At 55.4% G+C, this 12,714-nt stretch overlaps 1 protein-coding gene across 1 annotated transcript; it reads right to left on the bottom strand.

Annotated features, from left to right (window-relative positions):
- Positions 1-729: 729 nt before the first annotated feature.
- Positions 730-2,396, bottom strand: LOC139000888 (F-box only protein 31-like). The gene is made up of 3 exons (XM_070402857.1): positions 1,600-2,396; positions 1,096-1,455; positions 730-979 (listed from the first exon to the last, which is right to left on the bottom strand). The coding sequence occupies exons 1-3, from the start codon at positions 2,394-2,396 to the stop codon at positions 730-732; spliced, it is 1,407 nt and encodes a 468-aa protein (XP_070258958.1).
- Between the last annotated feature and the right edge of the window lie 10,318 nt (positions 2,397-12,714).

The following is a 12,714-nucleotide window of genomic DNA, read 5'->3' on the forward strand; positions in this document are numbered from 1 at the left end:
CTGGACGATTTACAAAGAATACCTGGTCCCGTAAGGCCTTCACAGCTTTCTGGGAATTGGGCAGTTCTTCCTCTATGTCTTCTAGAAGAATTCCTCCTAAGACTTGCTTTTCATGCTTATCTAAGAGACTAAGCAGAGCCTTCTTATATTCTACACCATGCAATACTACGCTGTGGTAAAAAAAAAGGAGAAGGGATTCTTGCCATTTACAACAGCATGGGTGGAACTGGAGAGCATTATGCAAAGTGAAATTAGCCAGTCAGAGAAAAATGAATACCACGAGATCTCACTCATTTGTGGAATATAGAGAACAACATAGACTGTTGAACAGGGACAGGTCCATAGACATCTGTACCACTACTCTGTGCTGGGGCCTCTGCAGCATAGCCACCACCAGACAGTCCAGGGCTATCCCGGTATCTTTATATTTCTATTTATCTATCAATCTATCTATCCCAAATCATGTTCATGTTCAATTTGTAACAAGTAAATTGGGGGTCACCACAACATGAGGAGCTGTATTAAAGGGTCGCAGCATTAGGAAGGTTGAGGCCACTGGTCTAAGGTTTATTTCTACCTCAATTTCTGGCCCCTACCCAGCCTGGCCCTGTTTTGGGCTTGGGCAGGAGGCAAACAACTGAGGTGTTTCTCTCACATGGATTATGTCTGTTTTCCCATCTCTGCCCCACTCTCTCTAAACATCAAAGGGAAAATATCCTCGGGTGCAGATTAAAGAAAAAATGAACAAAGGTGGGTCACCAGGTCAGAAGGTCCAATCTTCAAAGTGCATGCAAGCTGCTCCTTCCAAGGGGGTCCGGGCTGAATGCTTGAGAGCATCTCCAGGAAGGCCTGCGGGGACGGTGCTTCCACATTTTGGAAGGTGTTCTGGACTCTGCCTAACAGGATGAAGTATTTCATCTCCAGCCAGATGAACCCGAAGTGGTTCTCATCTAACAGGATGAAGACTCCAGGGCAGTGCCTGGGGTAGGCGGAGCCATGTAAGGTAACAATGTGCACTCCATAGTAACACATCCTGCAGGTTGGGGGGGGGGGTAGATCTGGTCCCTTGAGCCCACGCTCACAGGCAGAACAAACAGAACAGGCTGCTCCTCCGAAGGTGCAGCCCAGGACTCCCCGATGCTGGGCTGCGCAGGGCTCTGCCAGCCATGGCCTTTGCTTTCCACAGTTCTGTTTTCTTGCTGCTGCTGCTGCTCACCGATCACCTGCTCCTCAATCTCCTGGACCACGCGGGAGAGCTTGTTGAAGTTCTGGAAGGTCTCCCCATCTGGCAGATGGATGGGGCGCATGAGGTGGATCTCTAAGGTCCAGCTTAAGTCTCCCGTGATCTTCGTGACCCTGGCATACTTCCCATGGAAGCTGAGCATGGCAATCATTAGGCCGAAGCCATCGGATTTGCCTAGGAAGAGGCCTGGCCTGAGGAGGTCGTCCGGGTGGCTTGGGGGGGGGGGGGGAGCGGGGAGGTAGAGATGGCGGTAGGTCAGTCGGTCATACAGCCGTCTGTCTTTCTGGGAGATCTCCAGCCCCCGTCCTCCCCTAAGCCGCGTTGGTGAATCCTGTGGGGGATCTCTCTGGATCTACCGGTTGCTGAACCTGTCCTTCTGAATCTGCATGTGTCGGCTATGGGAAAAGCTGTAGAAGTCGTCCATGTACTCCACCGTGGCTGATTTCCTCTGCGTCAGGTGAATTCTAAACGAAGGCTCGAATTGCACTGGGCCAGCCACATGGGTGTTACGGTGAGGCCCGTACATCCAACCAGTAATGCATAAGCCATCATCCACCACTACATTCAGCAGACTTCTATAGCCATAATCTAGCTGCCACAAACCCAAAAGGTTTCTGTATGGGAACATCTTGGCGTAGACTTCTCTATAAGACATACCACCGATCATCTCCGGTTTCTGCAAGTTTTCCGGAATGCCAAGCTCCTTGCGACAGCACAGTCTCCAGATGCTGTCGGTGTGCAGGATGTGCCGGAATTTGGTGCAGGCCTGGGCCAGGCTGGCCAGGTCGGTGCCCGGGAGCGAGGCGAAGATGTCCACCGGCATCTCCACAGGCAGCTCCTGCAGCGAGCAGTGCAGGGGTGGCATGGGGCTCGTGATTCCTCCACTCCCCGCACAGCGCAACGCTGAGGCGTCCGCCTCAACGCGCTTTTCTGCCAGGGCCAGCTTGCTTTTGGGCGCTGCCTTCTCAGCTGGGCCCTGGTACTCCTGAAGACACTGCTTGCCTTCTGCAGCTGCCATCTCAGCTGGGCGCTGGCGCTTCTGAGGGCACAGCTTGCCTTCGGCCGCTGCTGTCTCAGCTGGGCCTTGGCACTCCTGAGGACACCGACATCGCTGAGAAGAGCCCAAGCCGCAGAGGCAAGTGCCCTCCTCCATGCCTCCACGTGTAACAGCCAACACAATCCACCTATATCGTATTTTAAATAGTCTCTCTCACCCCTCCCACTGTGGAGTCAGCTCTCTGGCCACAGAAGCCTTAGGCTGCAGTGAGGTCTGAGCCAATCAGAAGCCACGCTAGAGCCACTTGCCCATTGCGGCGGTGTGATTGGTGGATTCCGCGTAAGCGCCTGTCCGTGGCTCCGCCCATGCCTGCCAGTGCCAAACAATCTTCAACCTGCACTTGCTGGAAGGAGCAAAACCGCTCCCAAGTCGCTCTCCTTTCCTCTCACGCATCCGAGGGTGGGGGGGGGGGGGAGAGGGGGAGGGGTCGGGGTGGCGCTGGGGCGCGGGGGGGGGGGGCATGGAGGGCCTGGGAGGACTGTCCCCAGTGCGCCCCGGGAGAAGTCACGCAGTCGGGCCGGGGGGGGGGGGGGGGGGGGGGGGGTGGCGGGAGGGTTTGCAAGGCGCCACACCGCGGACCGAAGCGAGCGCACAGGGTCTGCGGCAAAGTCGGCCACCCATCCGACCCGTCTTGAAACACGGACCAAGGAGTCTAACACGTGCGCGAGTCCGGGGCTCACAGGAAAGGTACCGTGGCGCAATGAAGGTGAAGGAACGCCAGGGCCGAGGCCTCTCCAGTCCACCGAGGGCGCACCACCCGCCCGTCTCGCCAGCCTTGCCTGGGAGGTAGAGCATGAGCGCACGTGTTAGGACCCGAAAGATGGTGAACTATGCCTGGGCAGGGCGAAGCCACAGGAAAATCTGGTGGAGGTCCGTAGCGGTCCTGCTGTGCAAATTGGTCGTCCGACCTGGGTATAGGATTGAAAGACTAATCGAACCATCTAGTAGGTGGCTCCCTCCGAAGTTTCCCTCAGGACAGCTGGCGTTCTCGCAAACACAGTTTTATGCGGTAAAGCGAATGATTAGAGGTCCTGAGGCCAAAACGATCTCAACCTATTCTCAAACTTTAAATGGGTAAGAAGCCCGGGTGTGGAATAGGAGTGCATGGTGGGTCACTTTTGTTAGGCAGAACTGGCACTTCTGGATAAACGGAGCTCCGGGTTACAGCACCCGATGCCGACGCTCATCAGACCCCAGAAAAGGTGTTGGTTGATATAGACAGCAGGACGGTGGCCATGGAAGTCGGAATCCGCTAAGGAGTGTGCAACAACTCACCTGCCGAATCAACTAGCCCTGAAAATGAATGGCGCTGGAGCGTCGAGCCCATACCCAGCCCTCGCTGGTGGTCGGTCAGAGACAGGGGAACCGGAGCAAACCGGGCGGCGCCCGGCCCACACCCCCGCCAAGCTACGCCACGACGACTAGGAGGGCCGCTGCGGTGAGCCTTGAAGCCTAGGGCACAGGCCCGGGTGGAGCCGTCGCAGGTGCAGATCTTGATGGTAGTAGCAAATGTTCAAATGAGAACTTTGAAGGCCGAAGTGGAAAAGGGTTCCATGTGAACAGCAGTTGAACATGAGTCAGTCGGTCCTGAGAGATGGGCGAGCGCCGTTCTGAAGGGACGGGCGATGGCCTCCCTTGCCCTCAGCAGATCTAAAGCGAGTCGGGTTCAGATCCCCGAGTCCGGAGTGGTGGAGACGGGCACCACGAGGCGTCCAGTGCGGTAACACAACCCATCCCGGAGAAGCCGGCGTGAGCCCCGAAGAGAGTTCTCTTTTCTTTGTGAAGGGCAGGGCGCCCTGGAATGGGTTCTCCCCGAAAGAGGGTCCCATGCCTTGGAAAGCGTCGCGGTTCCGGTGGCATCCGGTGAGCTCGAGCTGGCCCTGGAAAATCCGGGGAAGAGGTTGTAAATCTCGAGCATGGCCATACCCATATGCTCCGGGGGTGGGATGGCGTTTTCAGGACGGCGACGGGGGCGGGGAGGGGGGCGACGAGGACTTGGCTGCGTGGCGCCCCAGGTGGTGGTGCCAGGTAAGGGGGAGGTCTCCCGCGGGACCCGGGGGCAGAAACACGTGAGCGGGGTTTGGCCAGGGGAGGGGAGAAGCAGTGGCGACAGCGACTCCTGGCGCAAGCTTGGCCCTTCCCATGGTTTGCCCCAGCTATGGCAGGCATCGCGGCCGCCCGCGGGGAACCATTCAGGTGGCCTGTCCTGCCCGGGGTTGCATTGGGGCTCGCCTGCATTGCTACTCCTGGCCGCGCACGCACGCGCGAACAGGTCTTCCCCCCCGGACAGGACCGCCCCTGGGGCCATGGTTCCGAGTGGCCCCTCGCCCTGGCTGGCACCTAGCAGCCAGCTTCGAACTGGCGCAGACCAGGGGAATCTGACTGTTTAATTCGAACAAAGCATCCCAAGGCACGCAGCAGGTGTTGACACGACGTGATTTCTGCCCAGTGCTCTGAATGTCAAAGTGAAGAAATTCAATGAAGTGCGGGACAAGGGCGGCAGCAACTATGACTCTCTTAAGGTAGCCAAATTGCTCGTCAACTAATTAGTGAGGTGCATGAATGGATTAACGAGATTCCCACTGTCCCTACCTCCTATCCAGCCAAACCACAGCCAAGGGATTGGGCTTGGAGGAATCAGCGGGGAAAGAAGACCCTGTTGAGCTTGACTCTAGTCTGGCATGGTGAAGTGACATGAGAGGTGTAGCATAAGTGGGAGGCCCACGGCGCCCATTTCCTGAGTCTCCGCCAGGAGCGTGGAGTGGGCATTTGGGCCTTGCGGGCCACAGGTGAAATACCACTACTCTGATCATTTTTTTCACTGACCCAGTTAGGCGGGGGTGGGGGGGTGGGAGGATGGTGCGGGGTAGTCCCCCAGATGGCCTGGCCCTGGAGGGGCGAAGAGCCCGTCCCGCCCTCTGCTGGTTGAGAAGCGCCAATGCAAGCCATCCTCCTGCAGCCAGAGCCCATTCCCTTCGAGGAATGAATGCCGGGCGAAGCCATGTTCAGCAGAACCTTTCCTTTTGGTCCTATCGGTGATTGTCACCTGAAGGGGTGTGCCATGCTGGGCCTAGCATGGGGCATGTGCGGCCCCGCCTTAAACTTGACGCCCGACCTGTGACGTTTTCAATCCTGGGGGTGGCTGATTGGTGGAGCGGGCGGGAGGCTGATTTGGCTTCTCCCACCACGCTCTGGGGCTATAAAAGAAAGCAGGGTCTCCTTTGCAGAACTTCTCAGCCCTAGGCTTGTTGTCTTGGTCGTCGTCATCCGCGTTCACCAAGGGGGCGTTCAGGGGAGAGATCTCGCCAAGACACGTCCCGGAACGTAGAAGCTGCTGGAGCACCTGGCTAGAACCTGCCTAGGTTGCTGATCAACTGAACACTGTCTCTGTGTCATTTCTTCTTTGCCGACTCCGTCCACACTTTTGGGAACGCCTGGAACGGCTGGGCCGGGACCCCAGCAGAGGCAGAGTAGAAGCTAGCCATTCCCAAGATGATGAAGAGAAAGAAAAGTCATCCTGTGCTGCCGCAAGAGGCCATCAAAAAGCCTCACAGTGGCCTGCATAGGCACTTGCTGGAGTCTAAGCAGGTTTTCCAAGCACTGGGCAAGAGGAATGATGAGAAAGCTGACCCGTCTTCCTCGCGGGCCCTGGGAAACTCAAGCAATCCCAAAGGCACCCAGCCATGCCAAGTTTTCAAACCCTGGCTGGATACCTGCCCGCGCCCCCGCCTCCATGAGGGCAAAGGTCCAGTGAAAACTCAAGTCAAACCCCAAAAACCATATGAAAGTTCGGACCAAGGATCTCCACCTTCATCCTAGGACAAGCTGCCTTCTCCTGGGAAGGTCAAGTTGGTGCCATCGGGTGTCCCACCCATGGACAACAAGCCGCCGGCTTGACCCGTGCCTTGCAGGCCACAGTCTCGAGCATTATGTTGGCCTGCCGTGACCAACCCTGCAAAGCCTGCTGCAGTCACTGCAGCCCTGCCAACTCTTGCATCTTTGACAGGTCCTGGCAGCTTAGCTCTGCCAATGTCGACCAACTCAGCCGGACCAGATTTCAACAACCCTGCCCTGCCTAGTGTCCCTCGGCCTCCTGCTTCTAGGCCTGGGTCCTACAGAACATCATCTTGTGCTTCCCAGAAGCGGGAGCCTGTTCACTCTGCTGTGAGCCAGCCCTGGGCCCCACCCAGGCCTCACAACCACTCTCCACTCCAGCATTTCACCTGCAAACCAATTCTATGGAGGACACCTGAGGTTCTGGGGCCAGTAATGTCAACACCTGTCCCAAATGAGCAGAGGCCAGAACGAGAGGCCATGAAGAGGAAGGCTCAACTGGAGCGTGAGAATGCTGCCAAATTGGGGAAAAGTCGTCAGCATTTCACTGAGAGGGAAACAGCACTGGAGATTGCTCGGCACTATGGCTGTGTGACGTAGGAGATGATGGGAGTGCTGGTACCCCTTTCGGTACCTGCTGTTGTTCCATAGATAGATCATAGGTAGGTAGGTAGGTAGATAGGTAGGTGATAGATAGATAGATAGATAGATAGATATTAATTTCAGAATATCGATATATTTTATCACTTAACAAAACTGAATAAGTATTAAAAATCGGTCGTCCGACCTGGGTACAGGGGCAAAAGACTAATGGAACCATCCAGTAGCTGGTTCCCTCCGCAGTTTCCCTCAGTATAGCTGGTGCTCTGGCAGACACACAAAAGATGCAGTTTTATCCATCCGGTCAAGCAAATGATTAGAGGTCTTGGGGCCAAAACGATCTCAACCTATTCTTAAACTTTCAATGGGTCAGAAGCCCGGCTCGCTGGTGTGGAGTGGGGCGTGGAATGCGAGTGCCTAGCAGGCCACTTTTGGTAAGCAGAACTGGCGCTGTGGGATGAACCGAACGCCTGGTTCAGGTGCCAGATGCTGACGATCATCAGACCCCAGAAAAGGTGTTGGTTGATAGAGACAGTAGGACGGTGGCCACGGAAGTGGGAATCCGCTAAGGAGTGTGTAACAACTCACCTGCCCAATCAACTGGCCCTGAAAATGGATGGCGCCGGTGCGACAGGCCCATACCCGGCCGGCCATAGCTGAAGGTCGGTCGGAGACAAAGAGGGACTGGATCCACGGGGCGCGCGCGCGCGCCCCTTCCCGGCCCAGCACACACCCGCGCACGCTATGCGATGACAAGTCCAAGTAGGAGGGCCACTGCGGCAAGCCTTGATGCCTAGAGCGTGGGCCCGGGTGGAGCAGTTGCAGGTGCAGAGCTTGGTGGTAGTAGCAAAAACTCAAAGGAGAACTTGGAAGGCCGAAGTGGAGAAGGGTTCCATGTGAACAGCAGTTGAACATGGGTCAGTCGGTCCTGAGAGATGGGCGAGCGCCGTTCCGAAGGGACCGGCAATGAAATCCGTTGCCCTCAGCAGATCGAAAGGGAGTTGGCTTCAGATCCCTGAATCCCGAGTGGTGGAGACTGGCACCGCGAGGCATCCAGTGCTGTAAAGCAACCGATCCCGAAGAAGCCGGCGGGAGCCCCAGGGGGAGTTCTCTTTTTCTTTGTGAAGCGCAAGGCGCCAAGGAATGGGTTCGCCCTGAGAGAAGGGCTCCTACCATGGAGAGCTTTGGGATTCTGACGACGTCCGGGGAGCTCCCGCTGGCCCTTGAAAATCCGGGTAAAGGGTGTCAATCTCGAGCCGGGCCATACCCATATCCTCCGGGGGTGGGCTGGGGTGGGCTGGGGGTTTCGGGGCGGGGCCGGGGGCAGGGAGGGGGGCAGCCAGGACTTGGCTGCACAGCATCCCAGCGGTGGTGCCCGGTAAGGGGGGAGGTCTCCCACTGGGCCCTGGGGAATGGACTCGCGGGCGGAGGTTGGGAGGAGGGAGCGGCGGCGACAGCGACTCCAGGCACGAGCCTGGCCCTTCCCATGGATTGCCACAGATGTGGCGGGCATCGCGGCCACCCTCAGGGAGCCAGTCTGGCAGCCGGTCGAGCCAAGGGTTGCATTGGGGCTCGCCTGCACTGCTGCTCCTGGCTGCGCGCCCTCACGCACAGGTCTGCCCACGCCAGGACGGCCCCGGGGCCGCGGTTCCGCGTGGCGCCTCGCCCTGGCTGGCACCTAGCAGCCAACTTTGAACTGGTGCGGACCAGGGGAATCTGTTTAATTCCAAAAAAGCATCCCAAGGCACGCAGCGGGTGTTGACACGACGTGATTTCTGCCCAGTGCTCTGAATGTCAAAGTGAAGAAATTCAATGAAGCGCGGGTCAAGGGTGGCAGCAACTATGACTCTCTTAAGGTAGCCAAATTGCTCGTCATGTAATTAGTGAGGCGCATCAATGGATGAACGAGATTCCCACTGTCCCTACCTCCTATCCAGCCAAACCACAGCCAAGGGATTGGGCTTGGAGGAATCAGCGGGGAAAGAAGACCCTGTTGAGCTTGACTCTAGTCTGGCATGGTGAAGTGACATGAGAGGTGTAGCATAAGTGGGAGGCCCACGGCGCCCATTTCCTGAGTCTCCGCCAGGGGCGTGGATTGGGCATACGGGCCTTTCGGTCCACAGGTGAAATACCACTACTCTGATCGTTTTTTTCACTGACCCGGTGAGGCGGGGGGGTGGTGGGGGGAATTCCCCCAGATGGCCGGGCCCAGGCGTGGTGAAGAACCCATCCCACCCTCTGCTGGTCGAGAAGTGCTAATGCAAGCCAACCTTCTGCAGCCAGAGCCCAGTGCCTGGACTTGATGGGGGAAGGACAAGCAAGGGGCACGGTAATATACAAAGCCATACACATTTTATTCACATCAACTTCAGCCTCTGCCTCCCATGACCTCCAAGGCCAGCACAAATACCCCTCTGCAAAGACCTGAGCATTGCTTTCATTTCACAGAGTGCCTTACACGGATATGTCCCATGCTAACCTTCTATATGTCATGTCTCAACTTTTCCATGTGTGCTGCCTAAGCGATCTCGCTGTTGCCTTCCGCCCGCCAAGTACTTAAGGCCAGGCGATCTCACTGCTTTCGCGTTTATGGTGACTGGGTCGCGTCTTTTGGCGGTGGCCTCGGAACGGTGAGGGGAATTTGATGCAACAGGATCCCCTCCCGAGGCTCGCGTGTTGGTCGCGGTGATAGCTAGGCTGCTGAGACTGAACTGCCGGGTTCACCTGTTCCCGTGGGACATGCAAATGAGCGCAGGGTGCATCTTGGGTGATGAGCAGGAGGCAGGGCTGAGAGTGTCCAGGTGGTGGCGCTGTTTGGGCAGAGCAGGCGGGCAGCAGCGAGTACCGCCCACGCCTCTTCAGGTGTGTGCGCGCAGCGCTTTCGAGGGCGGGGCCAGCTGGAGAGCCTGCATCTTGGAGGCGTCTGCAGTGCTGTGCATGGCGGTGCGGTGCGGGAGGGCTGGGCCGGGACAAGGCGATACATCCAAACACGTTGTTTCCCTCTCAAGTATCCTCTGATGAGTATCTGGAAAAAAAAGACGTACTTCCTCAGCCATTATCACACCTGGAAAAGTGAACGTAATTCCTGAATATCACCTAATAGTCACTGTACATTCAAATTTCTTTGTTTCAAAGATGCCTTTTGTTGTTGGTTTTCTGAAGACTCAAGCCAAGTCCCGTTAACTGCATTGCATGTGGTTAGTTCGTCATTTAGGTCCTTCATTCTCCAACGGCACACCCTCCCCACATCTCTTCCTGCCCTCGTGGGGAAGCTGGATACAGTGGGGCCTTGACTCAGGAGTTTAAGTAGTTCCAGGACAGAGCTCGCAACTCAAATTCCTCTTATGTCAAATTATTAAAGTGAATGGGTGAGACACTTGATGCTGGGCTGATGTTATGGCATTCACTGTGACCTTGGCTACGCCAACCAGTGGTGGGGTATCTGAAGCTGGCTCATATCCCGAATTTTATCTCACAACTCAAAGAAAATAGCCGGCTGAGAGACGGATCCTATCTCGAAAAACTCGTTATTGGGTTCACTTGTAAGTATAGGCCCCACTGTATTTGCCCCGAGGGGTGTCACAGTTCTTGCATTTGGCACATTTCTCACTGATCATGTCGTTTAACTTCTCTATCTTCCATGTTTCCTGGGTATTTTCTGAATGTTGTCTGATCAGGCTATGCACTAATTGAAAGTCCCATCTAGGAATTATTATGACAGCATGTTGTAGTAAAAAGTTTATTTAGTATAATATAGTATAATCAAATTTCACTTTTTTAGTAGAGTGAATTTTAAACTTTTCTTCGAAGAGGCACTTAATTTGTGTGTGTGTGTGTGTGTGTGTGTGTGTGTGTCTGAGACCCCAATAAATAACTTGTAACGATCAGCATGTTAACTCATGACAAATAACTTGTAACTACTGACCAACAACTCCCTGCATGTTAACTCCTGATAAGTACCTTGTAACCTCTGCTCGTGTATCCTGATAAGTGCAGAAGGCCACCGGAGCACACTGATATGAGACATGGAAGAAGCCCACCCATGGGGCATAAAAGAAGGACCCTCACAGCAGCAGTCAGACCACTGTCTCACCTCCACAGAGAAGCAGTCTCCCCCGCCCTGGAGCTGAGGGTGTCCACCCGGGGCCAAAGAGCCGTCACTCCCTCTGCTGGTCCAGAAGCGCCAATGCAAGCCTTCTCCCCTAAACTTGGTGCCCAACCAGGTGACGCATTCGTCCTGGGGCGCTCATTGGTCAAGCCGGTGGCTGATTTGGCTCCTCCCACCACGCTCTAGGGCTATAAAAGAAAGCAGCGTCTTCTTTGCAGAGCTTTTCTCAGTTCCTAGGCTTGTGGTCACGGTCGTCGTCCTCGTTCTCCAAGGGAGCATTCAGGGGAGAGATCTCGCCAAGACCGGGTCCCGGGACTGAGAAGCCACCGAAGCACCTGGCTAGCACCTGGCTAGGCTGCTGATCCACGGAATGCTGTCTCCAAGTCGTTTCTTCTTAGGCGACTCCAGCCACACCTTTGGGAACACCTGGAATTGCTGCCGCTGGACCCCGCCATCTCGGGAGCCGCAAGGGGTGGAACAGAAAGGAAGAACTGGTCTTCGCAGTTTCCTGGCCTGTTCTCGCCCTTCTGAGACTAGAGGCGAAGGGAAGAAGGTAAGAGAAGCGCAGAGCACTCGGGTGGGGCAGCGTCTGGGAGCCTTGGCTGCGGTGAAAGACCACCAAGGGCCCCGGTCGAGTCCCCCCCTCCTACTCGCCCCCCCCCCCCCTCCCCGGCGGGGCCTGGGTGGTGAGGCCATGCCCAGAGCCCGGTGAAGGCTCGCTGCCGGCTTCATTGTGACGCAGTGCCTCTTGGCGGAGCCCCAGGCTCTGCCAACCTGGTCCGCCCTCCTGCCCCTGAAGTGATTCCTCAATCGGGGTCTGGACTGCGGTTCTCACGCCCCTGCTGTGGGAAGCGGGTGTTGAACCTGAGGCCTGCGATCCTTCGGTGTCTTGCGGGTGTTCTGTGTACGGACATATTCTGCTCTTAAGATGACAACTAGACATATCTTGAGCGTGTCCACGTCTCCACGCCCGACCTTCCTTAGGAGTCCTTTGGCACCATGGCCTGTGTGCATTATAAATTCGCTTCCAAACTCAACTTTGCCATCGCCACCTTTGATGGGCGGCACATCTCCCTCGGCGACCTAAAGAAGCAGATTATGGGGAGAGAGAAGCTGAAAGCTGTCAAGTGTGACCTGCAGATCACCAACGCGCAGACTGAGGAAGAATACACCGATGACAATGCTCTGATTTCTAAGAACGTATCTGTCTTTGTTAGAAGAATTCCTATTGGAGCTGTGAAATCTACTAGCAAGGCGGACGCTATAGGTCGAACTGAACCAGTGATGGGCACTTCAATGGTCACTGATGACTCTTCTGCATCTCTGTTTCTGGCCCAGCTCACAAAGACTGCCAATCTGGCTGAAGCCAATGCTTCTGAAGAAGATAAAATTAAAGCCATGATGTCGCAATCTGACCATGCATACGGCCCCGTCAATTACATGAAGAAGTCTCTAGGTCCACCACTTCCATCTTATACCCGTTTCCGCTATGATAGACCCGGCACCATTGATTAGCAGTGACATCTTGATACATAATAGGTTGTTCTACTGGGACCTCCTTTTTATATCCCCAATGCACTTCAGCAGCTGGCACTGTATCTGTATTCAAATTTAAAAAATTTAAAGTAAATAGAGCTCTTAATAGTCTTCGTCGGGCAGTCTGGCCTGTTACCAGCTCTCCTCCCCCTTTTTGTTTTGGCAGCATTTCCTTAAGGGTTTGGTTCTGCCGTTCAATAATTGCTTGACCTGTACTGTTTCCAGGAATTCCTATAATATGTTTAATATAAAATTGTTGAAAAAATGTTGACACTTACCTGATAAATATGCTGAGCCATTGTCAGTTTTAATGGCTCGGGGCTTGCCCATTACAGC

Source organism: Myotis yumanensis, unplaced genomic scaffold (assembly GCF_028538775.1).
Source record: "Myotis yumanensis isolate MYYU_CA2020_CCGP unplaced genomic scaffold, mMyoYum1.0.hap1 SCAF_40, whole genome shotgun sequence".
NCBI classification, from domain to species: Eukaryota; Metazoa; Chordata; class Mammalia; order Chiroptera; family Vespertilionidae; genus Myotis; species Myotis yumanensis.

What these genes read in the sequence shown, in the direction of transcription:
- LOC139000888 (XM_070402857.1), bottom strand. Translation starts at nt 2,396, where the DNA reads ATGGAGGAGGGCACTTGCCTCTGCGGCTTGGGCTCTTCTCAGCGATGT. An exon ending in AAGGACAGGTTCAGCAACCG is followed by an intron (nt 1,456 to 1,599) that starts GTAGATCCAGAG and finishes CCCCCCCCCAAG; the next exon opens with CCACCCGGACGACCTCCTCA. An exon ending in TCGGAGGAGCAGCCTGTTCT is followed by an intron (nt 980 to 1,095) that starts GTTTGTTCTGCC and finishes CGCCTACCCCAG; the next exon opens with GCACTGCCCTGGAGTCTTCA.